General features: G+C 34.0%; 3 protein-coding genes across 6 annotated transcripts in view; 2 read left to right on the forward strand and 1 right to left on the reverse strand.

Annotated features, from left to right (window-relative positions):
* Positions 1-11,116, reverse strand: part of cdc42se1 (CDC42 small effector 1) — a 32,555-nt gene extending 21,439 nt beyond the window's left edge. For 2 of the 4 annotated variants that reach the window (XM_024298352.2, XM_024298350.2), the window contains exon 1: positions 10,906-11,103. The gene's annotated coding sequence lies outside the window, so the exon portion shown is untranslated. Of the gene's footprint in view, positions 1-10,123; positions 10,145-10,905 lie in introns of those variants that run through there. The other 2 variants (XM_036214240.1, XM_024298351.2) reach the window with 2 other exon arrangements.
* A 1,801-nt stretch (positions 11,117-12,917) lies between these two features.
* Positions 12,918-16,235, forward strand: mllt11 (MLLT11 transcription factor 7 cofactor). Its single transcript, XM_024298421.1, has 3 exons — positions 12,918-13,075; positions 15,269-15,433; positions 15,517-16,235. Exons 2-3 carry the CDS (start codon positions 15,275-15,277, stop codon positions 15,607-15,609), a joined length of 252 nt encoding a protein of 83 aa, XP_024154189.1. The 5' UTR covers positions 12,918-13,075; positions 15,269-15,274; the 3' UTR covers positions 15,610-16,235.
* Positions 16,236-16,380: 145 nt separating this feature from the next.
* gabpb2a (GA binding protein transcription factor subunit beta 2a) overlaps positions 16,381-20,609 on the forward strand; it is a gene marked incomplete in the record, with an annotated part of 15,143 nt that continues 10,914 nt past the window's right edge. The window contains 2 exon segments of the mRNA XM_024298420.2: positions 16,381-17,637; positions 20,382-20,489. Of these exon segments, the coding sequence (XP_024154188.1) occupies positions 20,382-20,489 (108 nt within the window).

A 20,609-nucleotide genomic window follows, 5' to 3' on the forward strand; every position in this document is an offset into this window, starting at 1 on the left:
TAGTGGACTTTAGCATTATGTGCTAATTAGGACTGCTACGATTAGTTGATTAATTAAGTAAACTTTAGTAAAGTTGAGTTTTAATGGCATGCTAGCTTCTTTCACCTTCTTGGCATTAATTAACATTTAATTAACTATTTTGGAGTTTAGCTAATATTTCGGCTACATGGTAGCTATTTTAGCTAATTTAGGCTTTTTAAAAGTTTTTTTTAGGGTATTTTGGAGTTTAGCTATTTTTTTCAGCTACATGCTAGCTATTTTGGCGAACATTGAGGTCGTTTGTTTTTTTTGGCTAGTTTGGGATTTAGCTAATATTTTAGCTCGCTATCAGCTTCAGCGTTTTCAACTTTTAGCTTCAGTGATTTCAGCTAGCAGCTTCAGCGTTTTTTTTTGCTATCAATTTTAGCAACTTTAGCAATCAGCACTAGCATCTTCAGTGGCCAAATTCAGTTTACAGCATTCAGACTAGCATTATCACAGGTAATGCTATATATCTAGTTCATAATTATGTTAAAAAGTTACAGTTTTAAAGTTTTAAAAATGTAGTTTTAAAGTGTTCAATAAATGTTTATCCTGTTCGACCTAATGTGTGTTTTGGATTTTGGCCCCTTGTGTGATTGAGTTTGACACTCCTGCTCTAGAGAAATTAATCTTATGCCATTTCACAAGTGCTGCTTTCACATCGAATGCAATTTGCACATCAAATTTCCTCTCTTTTGTCGAATATCTACAAAAACACTTAACAATCCTGTTGTTTGTGGGAGGAGCTACCGTCAAAAGTAAATTTAAACACAACAACAACTTTTAAGGAAGCTAGCAGAGACAAAGCAGAACATTTAAGCTACCAAGAACCCATTTTCCTGTTTTTTTTTTATTTTATTGTCATCATTTTGTTGTTCGCTTTACAACATTTTCTGATTGTCTCGTCAGTTTGTTTCAGATTAATCAAAAAATCACCACGAACTAACAAACAAACATCATCACCTTCTTGGTCCGCACCAGCCTCCTGATCTGAAACCAGCTGAGCGCCGGTGAGCCTGAGGACCGAATCAGCTGATCACCACCAAAACAATGCTTTGTCTATGACAGGTCACATGATCGCACCTCAAGCAGCTGAGAGGGAAGCACAGAAACCTTAATTTAGACCCGTCTGCTGTCTGACCCTTTTCTCTTGAACTCCAGGATGAACCTGATGAGGTCAGCATCTGGAGCCAAAACAGACGCTCACCATTTTCCTAAATTAAAGCCCAGCACCAACACATCTCAAATATCACCAGGTGTGCATATTTTGGGATGTTAATACTTTTAAATGTTACATTTTCTGTTTAGGAAATTCATTTTTGTTCATGATAGATTAAAAAAAACACATTTGAGAGCTAAATTTAAAAACAGACTGACAGATCTTCAGTTTCCTCACCCACTTCCTCCTTTCTTAACTCAGACGCTTACTTCCTGTCTCTGCTTATCAGGAAACGTCAGCAGCTTATATACATAAAAAAACAGATGCAAAGTTTGGATCTTTTCAGAGAAAAATCTGAAACAAGAACAATGTTTGTGCTCTATAAAACCTTTTAAAACTGCTTTTTTATAGTAAAAATAAAAAAATATATAATTTTATTAGTATTTTTCTCCTGACATCAGATTCAAAACATTTTCATGAAGCAAACAGAAAGTTTAAACTTGATCTATGTGTTTATTTATGCTCATAAATGCAGTTTTTGTTGTTTTTGTCCTCTGTGACCTTGTTGACAGACGGTTGTCCTTTTGACTGACTTGCAGAAATATTTTCTATTAAAATAAGTCTTTATTTTCCAGATAATCCATCAGTCAGTTATACGCGAACTGGATATGAAGTACACATCTTAACCATCATTACTTTAAACGAACTAAAAACTAGATATATGTGATAATGCTAGTGTGAATGCTGTAAGCAGAATTTGGCCACTGAAGATGCTAGTGCTGATAGCTAAAAACACTGAAGTTGATAGTTTAAATCACTGGTGAAAACGCTAAAGCTGATAACCAGCTAAAATATTAGTTAAATGCCAAATTAGCCTAAAAAACTGAGAAAGTCTAAGTTAGCCAAAACAGCTAGCATGTAGCTGAAATATTAGCGAAACTCCAAATTAGCCTAAAAAACAAAATCCTAAATTAGCCAAAAGAGCTAGCATGTAGCTGAAATATTAGCGAAACTCCAAATTAGCCTAAAAAACAAAAGCCTAAATTAGCCAAAAGAGCTAGCATGTAGCTGAAATATTAGCTAAACTCCAAATTAGCCTAAAAAACAAAAGCCTAAATTAGCCAAAAAAGAGCTAGCATGTAGCTGAAATATTAGCTAAACTCCGATTTCGCCTAGAAAACCTTAATTAATGCCAAGAAGGTCAAAAAAGCTAGCATAATGCCATCAAAACTCAACTTTACTACACTCTGACCCCACATAATATAAAATAACGACTATTAAATTAGTCTTTGACTATTTTAATAGTCAATTAGTCGTCGATTAGTCGACTAATCGTAGCAGTCCTAATTAGCACATAATGCTAAAGTCCCCTAGCTTGATGCTAACGTTTAATCGAATTTCCCATTGGATGGCTAATGCTAACACTTGGTCAACGTAAACATACAATTGAATTGAGAGGATTGAAAGAATTGGAAAAAAATCAGAATTGAATCGATTAGTTTCTGGGAATTATTATCGGTACCCAGTCGTAGTTTAGGACAAAACTGATTTAGAAGTTAAAAAATATTGACGTTTTGCCAAATTATAAGTGAAAAAATCTCCCAATAGTACTAGAAAAAGCAGGATTTTCTTAAATAAGTTGCCCTTAAAAAATTAAAAAAATAAAATCTGGAAATGTACTCATAATTAGGTATATCCCTCTGATCATTTGAATTATTTTGTCATAAAATTAGCATGTTTTGCTATATAAAAAAAAATTAAAGTACATAAAACACATGTTTATACTTTTTCTCCAAACCTTAAGAGTTATAACAGTCTGAATACCCTAATTCTGAACCATAATCATCTTAAAGTAAGACTAATTACTAGGGTGGCGATACAATACGTATCACGATACGATATGTATTACAATATATCGTAAGACTGTCCCAGAACTATTTTTCCCTTTTTTATGACTTAGAAAAAAAATAGTATTTAGGGTTTAGGTGGAAAACAAAAATAAGACGCAGAAGGACCATCATACAAAATGTATTAAATATCACTTTGTCAGCAGTTTAAATCGATATAAGTATCGCCAAAAAATATCGTGATATATATATATATATCGCCAAAATGATTTTTTTCCATACACCCCTACTAATTAAATATTTTTAAAATAAAATGTTTACAAATAATTTGTCAATTAAAACTTAACGGTTTTATTTAAACAAAATAAAACTTTAACCCTTTAACACTCGAGGCGTCGTCTGTGACGCTTAAACACAATATCTTTAACATCCTTTAATTTTTTTGTTATTTACACTATCAACGTAATTCCAATAGATTCTGAAGGAGAAAAGCGGCTCGTACGAGCCGCTTTTCTCCTTCAGAATCTATTGGAATTACGTTGATCATGCTAACAATTAAAAATTACAGTAAATCAAAAAACATAAAGACTGGAGCTCCGGTGTTAGAGGGTTAAAATAAGATGTTTTCAAGATTAAATGTCGTAAAACAAGTCATTTAATTAACCAAAAAGTTACTATGGAGTTATTTTAGTCCAATATCAAGTGTAATACTAGATTTAAACTTGAAATTAGGTGAAAATATTTGGTGAAATTTAGTTTTCTGCTGTGAAAAATATTAAATAATTCAATTTTTTATTTTTTTCTTGTATTTTTGTGTAATTGTAAATTATTTTATTGACATATTTTAATCATGTGTCCCAATACTGAGTACTAAGAGTCTAAATTTACAGAGTTTAAAACCTGAGATGAACTAGAAAAAGAAAACTTATCATCGGAATCCGAGACTGAACTGATTCAGACCAGATTCCTGCCGAACCGATTCTCTGAAAGCCCCAGACTTCTCTGCCAACTCCCAACCAGCCGCTCCGACCTCTGCCCTTTCTCAAGCTTCAGGTGTTTCAGCAACAGTCTGAGGAAACTCCCAGAGCTGCTGTGGATGAAATCCAGCAGATAGACGTCTTGGGAAGGAACAAATGAAACCCATGTGTGCTTGGTTCAAACCTGCCTTGCTTTCGCAGAGACTCCTAACCAGTGTGCTCTGCTTTAATGGGATCGACCTGCTTTCATTTGTGGTTTTGTCAAACTTGAAGAGGAACTCTGGGGGATTTATTTGTCTTCTGTTTTCTGGTTTAACAACGGTAGAAAGCTACGAGAACAGAAACTGGATAGAAACGTTGAATGGGAAGTGAATAAAGATACATTTTTGTTGGAAAACACCACATTCTGCCGTTTTTACGATGTTTTCAGGATTTTTTTCAGACTTACCAAGTTTGACCTCAAATAGACTTGATTTTCTTAGAAAGTGGTTTATTTTTTAAACTAGATGAGATCAAGAGTCTTAAACTCCCACTTTTGGCCAAAATCCAACCATTTTCTAAGGAATGGTTTCCAGAGAAATTCCCCTTTGAGTTGAGGCTAAGATCTCCTCTTCCCCTCCCCATAACTGAGAGCTCTCTGTTCACATTCTCTCCCCCTAGCTTACAGCCCCAACCGAACATTAGCGGTGTGACAAAAACGACGAGCAATACCGATGCAATCTACTTGTTTTAAGCTACCTTGGGCAAGGAAAACGAAGATGTTCATGGATCTATTTGTCAGCAAGTGGACGTATAAGTAACGTAAATACGATAAATACAATTTTATTTGCGTAAATGCTAGTAGGCATTCACACTACTGTGATCCTGTTTCTCTTTATTTTAATTCTATACGTTTAATTCTGTACACTTTTTGTTACGTAAAAACTCAACAACACTTTCAGCAATTTGGTTTCAATTCGGACATTTAACGTTTTTTAGGATTTTACGCAATTTATGCGAGTTTAGCTCCATGTATTGTCAATGAGAAATTTTACACATTTTTTTATTCACTTTTGAAACTTATCGAAGTTTGGTATCAAAACATTCAGCACTTTAAGGACATCCATGCTAGTACTTTTGGTATTCATACCTTTTACGCATTTCAAAATATTTTGCGATTTTTCTAAAAATGAATGTACACTTTTTCCAAATAATGCAAGTTTGGTAACAAAACATTCAGCTCATTTAGGACATTCCGACTAGTACTTTTGGTATTTGTACATTTTACGTTTTTTAAATTTTCACGTAATTTATGCGATTTTAGCTCCATGTAATGTCAATGGGAAATTTTACTAATTTTTTTATGCACTTTTGAAACTTATCGAAGTTTGGTATCAAGACATTCAGCACTCTAAAGACATTCATGCTAGTACTTTTGGTATTCGTACATTTGACGTTTTCCTTGCGCACTTTCTGCAAATTATGCAAGTTTGGTATCAAAACATTCAGCACATTCAGGACATTATTCATCAATTAAAATAAATTGCTTTCGCATCTTCCGTGACCACCTTTAGCATCAAGTATTCACACTAGTATTATTGCAGGTAATGCAACTTTTCTAGTTTTCTTTATTTTTGTCCATCATCAGAAAACAGCAACAAGAACATGCTAAAAACACAATTTTTGTCAGAGTATGTCACAGAATTCTGGGTAATTTACCCTTTTATTACCAGAACTAGCTTGCGAACTCTGATTAAAACAACATTTGTTTATAGGAAATGACAATCCGACCGGATCAAAGCCGAACTGGGTTTGACGAGTCACTCGGTGAAACGTTCCCTCAGTTCTGCAGGTCCGTCCAGCAGGCGCTGCCAAAGAACCCCCCGTGAGGCTGGCACAGAGCAGCCACCAGCTGCACTCAATCACAAACCGCCTCTGAGCCAACTCAAAGGTTGTTCGGGGACTGTTCACATACAAAAAGCTGAGTTTCTGTAGAAACTCTGCAACCTTTTCAGAAAAAAAACTCCACATTTTCATCTGCAAAACCTCGGTGACGGAGAGGAGAGGAAAAGAAAAGCAAGTAAAGAGAGAACACCACTAACAGCTGGGAGACACAATGAGCTCCTTTCATTCAGACGGTTAGAGGAAAAACTTCACGGCGAGTAACGGCCTCCTGTGACTCAGGGAGTGGCCTTCACGTCACGTCCCAGAAAACACAAATCACACCTCAAACAGCGTCGACACGGCTGCTCCTCTTTGCTGTTTGAAAGTCCGAATGAAAACGTTTCTAGGATGTAATCGCTCTTTCGCATCCAAATGAGGTCAGAGTCCAGCAGAAACATGCTGCTGCACGTCAATGCACTCAAACTCCTGAGCACTGTTTTCTCCGGCACAGGAATGTGAGCCTGAATGCATCATCTTCAGAGATTTGAAAGGATGAGGTCAATGACGGTTTTTCGGTTCTCACAGAGGTTGAGACGGATGATGCATGTCTGCAGCTGGTTCTGAGACGTGAAGGAAACAGTCATGGAATGGACTCACCAGCAGATCACCTGCAGGTGAGTCAGCGCCACTGTGGGAACCAGAATCAGGTCGCCAGAGTCAACAACAACAATAAGGACGCCAAGCTAATAATCCATGTGCAAATGATCCCAACAAAATCCAAACTATCCAGCAAACAACTACCACGACTATCTTCCAGATCAATCCTCCAGGAATGTGTCAGCATGTGACCTGCAGACATTTTCACGTGAAGATTTTACAGGAAAACAACCGTGCAAGCACAACTCTGCTGCAGCTGCAGCCATAAGAACCCATTTTTCCTTAAAAAACAAAAGAATCAGGAGGACTACAGAACCCATTTCTTATATTTGTCTGGTTCTTTTGGCTTAAGATAGTATAAAAACACTCCTATTTACCATCTTGCAATAAAAGAACCAGAAACCATTATTTTGGTGAGCCTATTTTTCTCCATTGGCCTTTTATATTTTTGCTTATTTAAAGAAAATATTTTCAAATTGTTAATATTTTTGACATATCTCTGTACACTACAAAAATACCATTAAGCATTGTTGTCTAGTTTTTATTTTAAATATGTTTTTACACTTCATATAAGACAAACCAACTAGTAACTTCTCTGTAAGATAAAAAAGACTATATATCTTCTTGTTTAGTCATTTGATCTCTAAAACATTTTATTTTAAATTATATCTCTGATAAAACTAGTTTTTTACTCAAAATTTACATATAATATTGACAACCTTATCTTAAAATCTGTAATTCTTGTCTTATTTTTATTAATTGGTCTATACATAAAGATATTTTTGGGGAAAATTTATGTACCTTAAAGATATTTATATATATAACACTTTTATTTCACAATGTACACTCTTATAAAGGCACAATATTTCCAAGTATTAGAGCTATAAAGCTAAATATGAGTTTTAATTCTACACGGAAGCTAGCCTCGCTAATGTTCCAGTAGCCTACACTCTCTCCTGCTAGCAACAAACGCCTCACAAGCTAACATTAGCATAGCAAAAATACAGTGAGATATAACGGAGCGATCCGACCGCACGGTTTTCAACCAGATTGCAGCTCATATGAAGAAAACCAAACCGCTAATACATTTATTTGTCTGCAAGTGGATGCATCAGAATTGGAGCCCCGCCCATTTCAGTTAAGCAAGTTTTTTCAAGCATCCGGGGTTCATCTGATCCAATCTGATCAAAAACGCAGTTTTAATCTTAGACTAATTGATACATCTTCATTGTGAGAAAAATAAACATCAAAAACGTAATTTTAGAAAAACGCCTCAAGACACAATCTTCTTCAAACATGGAGGAAAATCTGCCACCTCCAAGGAAACCCAGGGGTTTCCAAAGTGACCCAACACTTTCCTGGCAGCGCCTGAACGCAGCGTCACGCTTCAGAGGCTTTCTGCAAACAGAGCTCTGCAGTGTTTCAACCACAGTGTTGAAGCTCGCTCCAAAACTGTCATTTACTTCAGATCTGGATCTTCACCCTCCAAAAAAAAGTAACAATTTCCCAGAAACCATTTTGAGGATCACAGATAGTTTAACCTTTGACCTCTAGATCAGAGGTCCCCAAACTTTTTCTTGTGAGAGCCACATAACAGTTTTGTTCTCTGATGTGAGTCGTTTTGTAGGCTAAGAGAAACATCGACATTTACGGTTTCCCAGAAAGCCAAACATAGCCAAATTTTAAGTGATTATTTTCTGTAATCTTCACAGAAAAAAAATAATACCAAAACATTTTAAAAACTATATAGCATTACCTGCGATAATGCTAGTGTGAATGCTGTAAGCTGAATGTGGCCGCTGAGAATGCTGAAATTAATAGAATAAAAAGCTGAAGCTGATAGCTAGCTAAAATATTACCGAAATGCCATATTAGCCTAAAAAATGAAAAAAATTCTGAGAGTCAAAACAGCTAGCATGTAGCTGAAATATAAGGTATACCCCAAAATAGCCAAAAAATTGAGAAAAAGGCCTAATTAGCTAAAATAGCTATCATATAGCTGCAATATTGGTGAAATGCCGAATTAGTCTAAAAAATGGTAAATATGTCTAATTTAGCCAAAACAGTTAGCATAAGGCTAAAATTTTAGCTAAATTCATAATTAGCCAGAAAAACTGGTAAAATGTCTAATTTAGCCAAAACAGTTAGCATAAGGCCAAAATTTTTGCTAAATTCATAATTAGCCAGAAAAACTGGTAAAATGTCTAATTTAGCCACAACAGCTAGCATAAGGCTAAAATTTTAGCTAAACTCCAAATTTGCTTTAAAAAATGGAAAAAAAGCCTAAATTAGCCAAAACCACTAGCATGTAGCTAAAATATAAGATAAACTCCAAATTAGCCTAAAAAGGAGAAAAAGCCCAAATTAGCCAAAATAGCTAGCATGTTGCTGAAATATTTTTAAACCCCAAATTAGCTTATAAAAACTGGTAAAATGTCCAATTTAGCCAAAATAGCTAGCATAAGGCTAAAATATTAGCTGAACTCCAAATTAGTTTAAAAAAACTGAATAAAAAGCCTAAATTAGCGAAAACAGCTAGCATGTAACTAAAATATAAGATAAACTCCAAATTAGCCTAAAAAGGAGAAAAAGACGAAATTAGCCAAAATAGCTAGCATGTAGCTGAATATTATCTAAACTCCAAATTAGCTTATAAAAACTGGTAAAATGTCTAATTTAGCCAAATTAGCTAGCATTAGGCCAAAATTTTAGCTAAATTCATAATTAGCCAGAAAAACTGGTAAAATGTCTAATTTAGCCAAAACAGCTAGCATAAGGCTAAATTTTAGCTAAACTCCAAATTTGCTTTAAAAAATGGAAAAAAGCCTTAATTAGCCAAAACAGCTAGCATGTACATAAAATATTAGCTAAACTCTAAAATAGCCTTAATAAGAGAAAAAGCCCAAATTAGCCAAAAAGCTAGCATGTAGCTGAAATATAGCCTAAGCTTATAAAAACTCCAAAAATGTCTAATTTAGCCAAAACAGCTAGCATAAGGCCAATTTTTTTGCCACATTCATAATTAGCCTAAAAACTGGTAAAATGTCTAATTCATCTAAAACAGCTAGCATAAGGCTAAAATATTATCTGAACTCCAAATTAGCTTAAAAGAAAGTGGGGAAAAAAGCATAAATTAGCCAAAACAGCTAGCATGTAGCTAAAATATTAGCCAAACTCCAAAATAGCCTAGAAATCCTTAGTAGCTACCAAAACAATTGAAAAAGCTAGCATAAAGAGCTGAATATTTTAATATCTTAAAGAGCTAAAGAGCTATTGAATGTACAAAAAACCTACGGAAGAAAAATCATAAAAATAAAAAAGAAATAAAGAAAAAGTGAATCACTGTTAAACCAATAAATATTCTATCCTCTCCCATCATAGTTCAGACCGCCATGACATCAGCCATATTAGCTTCATTGGGACGCTAAAGAGCGATAATTCGCCGCCGTGTGATGTGTCTCAGCCTGTCAGCGGTGGAAATCTCTTCTCGTTACGTCAAAACGTGGAAAGAACTTTATCTGAAGTGGCCCGCTGCACAGATAAATCCCCGTCTGCAGTTTGTTTCAGGAGATGATGGTCTGAGTTCAACTGAAACTCACTCAGTCATTTTCAGAGTTCAGCCCCCAAAAGTAGAGGATCATCCGTCTAACCTGCTGTTGCACGTTTGACCGACCACTCATCCGTTTACCTTTAGGGTTTGTTCATTCAAGCAGCTAAATCTAAAACCTCATTTAACAGCTTTCCTTTCATTTGATGGATTAAATGTGCATTTCCTTATCCACACTAATCAGTACTAAAGTTACTTATTAAAGGCGATAATCTTTGGCTTTTATGATCCGGCTGGGAGAACTCTTAGAGGACTTCTACATATTTCACCTCAGGAATTCTCATGGGAATCCTGTCAGGAATAGATAATCTGGGAAATTACGCAATTCCAGCAGCTTCACTTGACCTTCAAAGCTTTTTATGGAGCCTCGTTTCCAGCTGTTTCTGTGTTACAGTGAATAAAATAACATGTTGTGCTTTCAAAAAACAACTTCAGGTCATGGAGATGTGAACTGCTGTCACCTGTCATAATCTGGCATAAATGAAGAATTTAAACATGGTTTTGGACTAAAATCCACGCTGAGATTGTATTATAGATTTAAAAAAAAACATTTAAGGATCAGATCAAATGTTAAAGTATGCGAGCCGGTTTGAAAAAAGTAAAAGCTCCTATGTGACCTGACTTCTGTCCTCTCTGATCAAACATTTACAGAGCGTCCGCTTCAACAGCTCAACGTTTCAGTCATTTCTATTTAATTTATTTTTTTAAAGAGATTTCCTGATCCTGCAGTGAGATCAGATCTAAAATGAAAAAGGAAAGATCCAGCAGACTCACCGTAGAGGGAGAAGTGACAGCAGAGCTGCTGGAAAACGGCTCCCCGAGACCCTGAACCAGCAGCTGCAGCTCCTGGACAAAGTCTCTCTGTCTGCCCTCTCGATGTGAGGTGTGGCTCCGAGCAGGAAATCCATCCTCTTTTCTGTCTGAAGAACTTCAGGGCTTTTCTATTTTTTTAACCTCATTTTCTCTCTTTGGTTTCTTTGCAGCCAAACAGCTCCCTCTGCTGGCTAAACTGTGTCATTACACCCTGCAGTCTTAACAACCCCAAACTATGAAAACATTTCAGAGAAAAATGTTTTATTTTGTCTTTTTATTTTTAATATTTGAGGTAGAAAAATACAAGAGGGTTTTAGGGACATTATAGAAGAAAAAAAATAATAAATACATGAAAATAAAGTCTTAAACTATGAGGGAAAAAGACAAACTTTTATGAGAGTAAAAGTGTACAAATAGGATTTTTAAAACTTTATAAGGAAAAAGTCACTTTAAAAAACGGTTTTATTTAATTAAAATTAAAGCTGTACATTAATATTTAAAAAGTCAAATTATTGATACAGAATTACCCCTCGGCGGACAATAAATAAAGTTTTTTTAATTTGAATAATGTTAAAATGTCTTTGTTGAAATATTTTAGGAGCTACGTGTAAGATCTCATTTTGAAAAAAGGAAAAATGTTTTCTTCTAAAAACTGTGACTTTTTAAAGCATAAACCTACGACTTTAGTCTCATAAATTGTAGGACTTTTTTTTAAATAAATTTACAACTTTTTTCACATAAAATTTTGCATTCTCTTAATAATATTACAGAGTTATCCTTGTAGAAATTTGGACTTCTTTTCTCTAAATTGTTTTACATTGTGATAATAAATTGATATTTTTGTCAAATTATGATTTTTTTTAAATCATAACTTTTGAATTATTTATAATAATATAATATTTTTTTTACTATTTTCTTATAATTTTATGATTTATTCTAGTAAAGTTTTTGATTTTTTTTACCTTAAGTCTAAGTCTTTTTTCTCATAATTTTACTACTTAATTGTTGTAAAATTTTGGCTATATCATAATTTAACTACATTATTCTCTAAATTATTTTACATTATTCTTGTAAATTGATAAACTATTTTTCATAATTGCAAGACGCTTTTGTCATCAAATTTTGACTTTTTTATCATAATTTCTGACTTCATTTATATGCTTTTATTGCTGTACACTTTTGACTTTTTGGCAAGATAATGATTTTAATCGTGCTAATTGTTCTTTTTTGATGATTGCACAACTTTTTCTCATAAAATTTTTACTTTTTCATCATAATTTTACAATTTAACCTTACAAAGTTTTGACCAGTTTCTCAAGATTTTTACTATTTTTTTTTAATTTATAGTGGCCCTGAGACTCTGTCTTAGAAAAAATTTGGTGGAGAAATATGTTTTACATTAATTTCCCCAATTTTTCTTTACTCACAACGCCCTCTGCTGGTTACAAAAATACATTGCAGCTGCTTGAACTATTTTCTTCAGTTCTCTGAAGTCGTTTCAATGATTAATCCTAAAGAATTTAATGGGGAAAAAGTCAAACGGGACGTCCTATAAGTGAATGTAAACAAGTGAATCATTGTAAATGAAAATTTACCTTCAACAAGTGTCAAAATTAAGAATTTTTATGCTTTTATTTTAGTTTAATCGTGTCTATTCGCATAAAAAATGCATGTGTTGATCAAAACTTCTCTTATTTATTATTTTTATTTTTTTTGTTTGTTTTAATATGTTACATTCTTAAAATGTTGACCTTCTGCTAATTCACCTCCTAACTACAGCATTTTACAAACAAAAGGAATTATAGATTTAAAAAAAAACTTTATTTATATTTCTGTCCATTTATTTATCACTCTGTCTACTTTAATACTTTTAGATAGTATGTTATCATTGTTTCAGTAAAAAACAAAAAAAGAACACGAATTATTTTATTTTTTCTGGTACAGGAAACAGCTGAATTTATTTAGCTTTTATTTTGAAATGCCTTACCGGAAGTATCACAGTACACCCCCGGAGGTTTGACATAGCGGCTGAACCCGCAGCATCGCACCAAAAAACCGGCATCTGACAACAAAAAGCATCGGAACAAAGAAACGGAACCTTAAATATTCAGACAATCTGCCCGATAAAAAGGTAAAAACGTTTTTATTTTATTATTTTATGGATTTTTAAACGATTTATCTTTCTATATCGGAAGATTTAAAAGGTAACCGACTCATTTAAAGGCAAAAATGATCTTTTTAACGCCCAAAGTGATCAAAATCCGCCCTAAGATTCCTATTTTTGATTCATTTGTGTCAGATTTAAGGAGGTATTGTTAGTTTTTTCGACGCTCGAGCTCCGCCCAACGCCTCAAAGCGCAGCTTCCATCCATCCATTCATTCATCGCATCGATTCTCTTTATTTAAAAAGGCGCATTTACAAAAGAGCCGTTCCCACCCAGGGGACGCGGCTGCCCGCTGCACCTGACCCCGCAGGGTCCGCGACCTCCATCCCAAATCCATCCCGGCAGAAATGTGAGCAGCGGGTTTATTTCGGTCCGCAGATGAGATGACCCACTTTCTGTTCGGGGCTCGAGCGTCAAAAAGGCGCATCATCTGCGCAAAGACGGGCGGTGGAGGAGCCCCGCAACCGCAACCGCACCCACCGAGAGACTGCAGCCAGGAAGGATTCTGACCCTCATCTTCAGCAAAAACTCATCGAAAAATAAAAAAATCTATGAAATATACATTTATTATATTTTTAACCAATAAATATTTTAAATCTATTTTTAAGTGTTTTTATTGTGGAACTAAAATTAGGACTTCCAGACAAATGACTGTTGGCCTGCAGAGGGGCCCTATTGGGGCCCCAAAGGGCAGAACCAGCTCAGACCCAGATGGGGCCAACAGAAGGAGGGGTGGTTTCACATTTGACTTCAGCAAAGAGGATCCCACAAATAACCCAAAAGAAACATGTTTACCGAGTTACTAATAAACAAATAGAGACTCTGTAAACAGATTCAAATTTAACTTGTGTTCAGATTCACTACTGTGACATTTTTATTCAGGGAATTTTTAGGTGGTTAAAAGCTTGTAGTTTGGTAGATAATTTCCAAAAATATTGTGGATTTTAGTGCTCAAGTTTAGAGCTGCATTCACTTTGTAGACCTGATAAGCCACATTTTAAATAAATAAAATCAAAATACACTACAAAGTTTTTTTTAATATCCATTCCTCTCACACTATGTGCCATTAGAACATATATTTTTCTCTGCTATAATTTATTTTTTTGCTTTTTCTCCCCTAAAATTGAACAAAATCCAATATAATCAATTTATTTGGCTTATTTTTTAAATCTGCAGTTGCGCACTTTCACCACTTGATGGCACCGTGGAGCTGTTCTTCTCAATAAAGTTTTTTTTTTTTTTATTAGAAAATAAAATAAAAAACGTATTTATTTCTAAATGCTCACCTAAATTAACAACAGAATAACATAAAGTAGTATCGAATATATTTTTCTGATCCTTAAAATCCAGTCTGACAAATTTTCAGATGGAAAACAGATTTTTATTTTTATATGGCTTCGTGACAATGAAGTAAAGATTGTTTATTTGTAGAAGAGGTTTCACTTTGTACTCATAAATCCAAGCCATAAATCGATTTCCACATTGTGGGAAAGTGCTTCACTCAGCTTTACTTCATCTATTTATCATTAAATGAGAAGATAATTGTGCTTTTCAGCCAAAGACAATAATTATTTTTTAAAAGAAAATGTTACATTTATTAAGCATCAATTCAATATACAGCTATATTTTTCTGTAAACAAAAACACTTCTTTAAGAATTAATTACAATAATTCTAATATAGACAAGCAACCGATAAAGTAGTCTTTAAGAAAATTAAATTTTACTTAATCTTGAAAAAGTTTTATACCCTATAAATAGTCTTTTATAAACTTGTAGCTGCAGCATATAGACATTTATCAAATATCAACTGATTTGTGGGCCAAATAAAATGAAAACATTCCATCAAATGTATATGTTTTTTAGCCCTTTTTGACCAAAACATTTATTACGAGAAATAATAATCTTATTCTTGCTTTCTGTTTGTCTATGTGGTGTTTGAACACATGAGAAGCCAGTTTTAGTGCATCAGTCTCATCTCAAACCTCTTGTAAATGCTAAACTTTCCTGTTGACATTTCAGTAAAGAGTTGAGCCAGCAGGCAAAATGTGACTCTAGAATTCACCTAAAGACTCTTTAAAGGGTTAAAATGTCCAAGTAAAACTTAGAATCCAAACTGTAAATACATGGAGTTTATCTGACCGTTTTCTGTCTCATTTCAGTCTGACATGATGGAAAAATCCAACAGCCAGTACGACTCCTTTCTGTTCTGGAGACAGCCAATCCCAGAGCTGGACCTGTCTGAGCTGGAGGATCTGGGTTTGACGGACCCTCAGTCGGTCTTCACCAAAGACAAGACGTCCAAGAAGTGGAGTCAGGAGGATGAGGTGACGTATCTGAGCTTTTCTTGCTGGTTTGGGTTGATTAAATGAGCCTGATGATGATGTTTGTCATTTCTCCATCGTGGCAGGGAGAGCTGAAGGAGTTTTCCTCCTTCAACTACTGGAGAGCTCCACTCGCCGATGTAGACGCTCTGCTGGCTGACCTCAATCTGCTGCTCTGAAGCCCTGATGAGCTCCACAAACTCCCGTCACTTTACCTTTGACCCCACATGGATCCTACTTCACCTGGTCCTGCTCTTCAAACCATCACTGCAACTATAGCCAAATTTAATAATCCGACTTCACCCCAAAATTGCATTATTAAACTCATTTTCTACTAACTTCACTCAGCAGGTGAAGTAATTTATCAAACACTAAACCTGTGAGCACCATTAGTGTGCCTAAAACAAACATATTTATTCACATTTAAGAGCAAATGATGATTAAAAACAATTTCTTTGATCTTTCCAGATGTATGTCTGCAACATTTCTTTGAAATCCAAGGTTTTATTCCAAAATTATGGTGGAAAATTGACCAAAAATCCAATTCACTGAATTAAGACTTTAAAAAGACCTTGATTATGCAAGTTCCTCCAACAGTTTGTTAAAGAAATGTGTCCATCCATTGAAAAAAACAAGTTAAAGCCTTAATTCTTTTTTTGTTGAATGTGCTTTTAGGTTTAAATGTTTAAAGCTGTGTGAGTGGTTGATTATTTTAAGGTTGTTTTATTGTTGGAAATGGCATGTGTGAGGATGAACACAGCAGCCCCCCCATCCAATGAAATAAAACAATTTACTGTATAAATCACTCCGTGTTCCTCTTTACTTTACAGCAGAATCACAGTTCTGTTAAATATATATATATATATTTAAAATGATTTAAAAACTCAACCAAAAGTTCACTTTTTGATCATTTCAGTTAAGATGTTTTTAAATAATTTGATATTATGTCCTCTTTTGACTAATAAAAACCACACAAATTTATTTTTGACATTTTTATTTCTATGTAAACATTGCATTTGACATGTTTGTAAAATACAGTGTAAATCTTTTACAATTTCTATGACTTATTTGTTCATTTTAACAAGACTAATAAAATTCAACACCAAGATAACTATAAAAAATTAAATACAGGATTTACAGACAAAATGTATAGTTACATTTCCTAATAAATTGATATTAAAATCGAATACTTATCTGAGGTCAGATGATATCTTCACTTTAACATTACCTTATCTTTAAAACTGACCTCAGATCTGCTTTGTTTCACTTTTTCTTGTCTGCTATCAAAGCCCGCCTACGACGAGGTTAGCAACGTTCAGGCTTCTACCTCCGGTGTCGTTAAGCCGCCATTTTTCTACCACAATAATCCTTTTTAAAGGCGTTTTTAAAACGGAGTAAAACTTAAAAGAGTCCAGTTCATGTCAGAAAATATACAAGCGCAACAGCCAACAAGGAAAAGGTAATGTTTGGTGCATATCAACTTATAAACTATCTACTAGCGAATAAGCTAGCAGCTAATGCTAAAAGCTAGTGCGCTACATGCTCAAAACAGATGCATTTCCTGCTGAGACTTTCAAAACAAAACACCAGCCATTACTAGTTATTTAGAAACAAAGTTTGAACTCGTTGCATTCTTTATATTTTGCTCGAACACGTTATATGTATTTTTTTTCAATCTATTAACATAGTTTTTATAACACTATCAGCCGATATGCCACCAACTACAAAACAAGACCTTGTGTATTAGTTGCCCTACAATCTCAATATTTTCACTGTAGATTACTCTTCAATCTAAAAAAAAATACACAATTGTTTATAAAATTGGCATACACGTCGATTTTATGATAAAAATGTACCAAAAGATAAGAAAACTGTATATATTTTTAAAGAATCTAGCCGTATATCATCGTTATCCTTTATTTTGAAAGTCAAATCGATAACATCCTGCTCGGTAGATCACGCCTCTAGCTAACTTTCCGCAGTAAACAAGCTCATAGGAACCCATCGGGCTGCAGTGGCGCGTAATGTCTATATTTTGCGCAATTTAAAATTAAGTCTACAAGTCACTGGCGTTTTGCGTATCGCAGAAAAACAAAACGGGGAAATTATCACCTCAGATTGAGGTGTTTCCCCCGTTTTTATACCCGCTAGCGTGCTAACATTAGCAGAAGAAATAGTCCGACTGGCCTCTAACAAACCTGGATACGGTAAGTAGCCGCTCTGCCGTTTCTGCTTAGATAAAACGCACATTTTCTAAACATTCGGATGCAAAGAGTTGTAAAAAATAAGAAAAATATGTTGTAAAGGATCACCAGATGTGTCTCCGGTAAGCGGTTTGACGATGCACGCTTGTAGAATGCAACTTAACCGGATGTGGAAGTAGTTTTTTTCCTCCGTGTGTAAAATAGGAAATTTCTATGTGACTTCCCCCGGAAAACCAACAACTTAATATCAAACGGTTTCCTGTCTGTGCTACTGTTAATGTCTGGGTGGCAGAAGTGGACGGGTTTAGTCGGTTCATGCTTTAAATGTGAGCTTAAAGAGAGGACGCGGGAGTACGTGGCACATGGCGGATTCTTTTCTGGCCATGAAGGCGCGTAAAATGGCTCCTCGGCCACGAAGAGAAAAGCTTCGTCCGTCCCCGCTGTTTCGCAATACCGAATGCTTGTTTAGCTGCCTGCTCCTATTATCGGACAGGACTTACTTCTGTTTTCACTCCAAAAAAGTCAATATTTTCAGTTTAAACCATTCACATTCCTTTAATGGGGAGTTATTTACAAGTTATTATGTTTTTAGACTAATAAATATTATTTATACTTCCTCTTGGATCTATAAAATGTTTAATTTTAGAAGGTTTGGGTTACTTAAAAGTATATTTATTGGTAAATCATAATAAAAAATACTTATATTTGTTATTTCTTTGATGCTTTTTGCTATATTTATGAACTGGTAGGGTGGGGTCATATCTGAAAATGAACACCCAGCAGTTAGATCTGAATTGAAGTCCGTTTTAATGAATTTTTAAGGCAGATAAACTTATCGTATGCAAACATGTACTTTATTTTGAGACTTTTATGTGTTTTATTTGAGTATTTATTTGTTTAAAATACTAAACATTATCTGTCATTGTACGCTAATGAACTTGATGCAGAAAAGTCACCCTTTTAGTGAATATTATTCACATTTTCCTTTCGATTCATCGATTTTCTTCGATTTCCAAACATAAAAATAAACAAGAAAAATGCTTAAAAAAAGAAAGACAAATAAATGTAATATCTACCCTAACCTTGCAAGGTTTTATATGTGCACAAATAATAATTATTAATGTAAACATAAAATAATTAAAGAAAAAGGCATCAAGGTACCAAAACAACGTCATGATTGTCCGGCATTGATGAATTGAACATCTCATTTATGCTCCTAAAAGAATAAGTTTGTATTTTCTTTTTTAAATTGTGTCACATTTTTAATCTTTTTTAATTTTTTTCCTCCATATTAAACCACATCACCCCATAGACAGAAGAGTCCAAACTTTTTTGAATTATTTTTGCACAATGTCATTTTTCTTGACAATAAGTAAACATTATTCTTTTCTTCCCCAAAAAGTTTTTATAATTTAGTTTTATAGGATAAAATGCTGGTATGTTTGCAATATCCCACTTTATGATTATTCTTTTTTAAATTAATCTCCATATCACCTAAATTACTAAATATTAAGTCAAAACTAAGAAGATAAAAGCAAACTGAAAAACTTTGCTAAATTGCTTACATGATAAAATATAGTTGAGCTGTATCAGAAATGGGCTTTTAGTGTTTGTTTGAAGCACAGAATGGTGCTAGTAGATCCCTACCAGTAGAAAGGGTTAAATATCTTTGGTTTGCCTCATTCTTTAAGTATTTACATATAATTATATGTTCCCACTTATTTTATTTTGAGGCACCTATTAACCCCTGGTGATCAAGGGCCATTTTGTTAGTGTTTTACTTCTTTACAATTTACATTTAAAACAGCTTTTGTGACCAAACTTGATATCAAGTTTCTAAAATTGTACAAAAAATGTATCTTGAGTTGTAAATATGTTATTTTTTTGTCATTAAATTTTTGCTGCAAAACTTAAGGTTAAACTGTATTTATAATTTTATAATAAAAACGTATAGGCAAAATAAAACAAATAAAAGTAATAAAGTTAAATGAAGATAAAAACAATATGAAAGAAATGGGATTCATGACAATAAAAAAATATAAATATCTTTTTTTCCCCTTCTTCTAGTATTGGTTACTAAACCACAATATTAACCACTAGTGGTCAAAGGAACTATTTTATTTTTTTATACAACTTTACAATTTCATGTAATAATTTGCTTTTGATACCGTTTTTTGTGGCAACATTTGAGATAGTTTTTCTGACATAACCTTATCCTATTTATTTATGATATTACTTAATTATTCCACAAAAAACTAAAAACTGTACCAAAAAAAAGTAATTTCCAAGTAGTAAATTTGTCATTTTTGTCATTAAATTGTCATTTCTTACATGCAGAAGTTGAGATCAAACTGTTTTTGATGATTTATAACATTTAAAGTGAAAATGAATAAAGGAATTAAAAATAATGAAGGTGTAAAAAAATATGAAAGAAACAGGGAATCTCTATTAAACTATTTACAAAATTCCAAAAATTATTGTAATGGAGTTCAACAGTCTTGTTATGTTTATTTTAAGCTGAAAATTAAAAAGCTAATGATCTTTTTAAAACTTTCACTCTAAATTTTGGATAAAAACTACACTAATTATGGCTCATTATAAAAAGACTGTTAGGATCACTAAGAATTAATAGGTAAAGCGATCCTGAATTTACCAATTTAATTTTCTTTTTGTGGTGAAGCTAAAAGGGGATTGTTGTGATTCAATCCTGGAGGATTATTCCTGTGATCTTTGTTGATCTGCTTTAGATGTCACTTGTGGATCTGGGGAAGAGGCTGCTGGAGGCGGCGCGAAAAGGTCAGGATGACGAGGTCCGAAACCTGATGGCAAACGGAGCGCCCTTCACCACAGACTGGGTCAGAATCCTTTTCTTGTCTGTTTATGATCACGTTTTTACTCTGAACAAAAAGCGATGCAAGTTTTTAAGTTAAACAGTTTAAGTTAAGTGTGTTTTGCTGCAACTGTGTCACTTTTTC

Source organism: Oryzias melastigma, linkage group LG11 (assembly GCF_002922805.2).
Source record: "Oryzias melastigma strain HK-1 linkage group LG11, ASM292280v2, whole genome shotgun sequence".
Lineage (NCBI taxonomy): Eukaryota > Metazoa > Chordata > Actinopteri > Beloniformes > Adrianichthyidae > Oryzias > Oryzias melastigma.

Coding starts and splice junctions, on each gene's coding strand:
- mllt11 (XM_024298421.1), top strand. CDS start 15,275: ATGATGGAAAAATCCAACAGCCAGTACGACTCCTTTCTGTTCTGGAGA. Junction 15,434..15,516: donor AGTGGAGTCAGGAGGATGAG/GTGACGTATCTG, acceptor CCATCGTGGCAG/GGAGAGCTGAAGGAGTTTTC.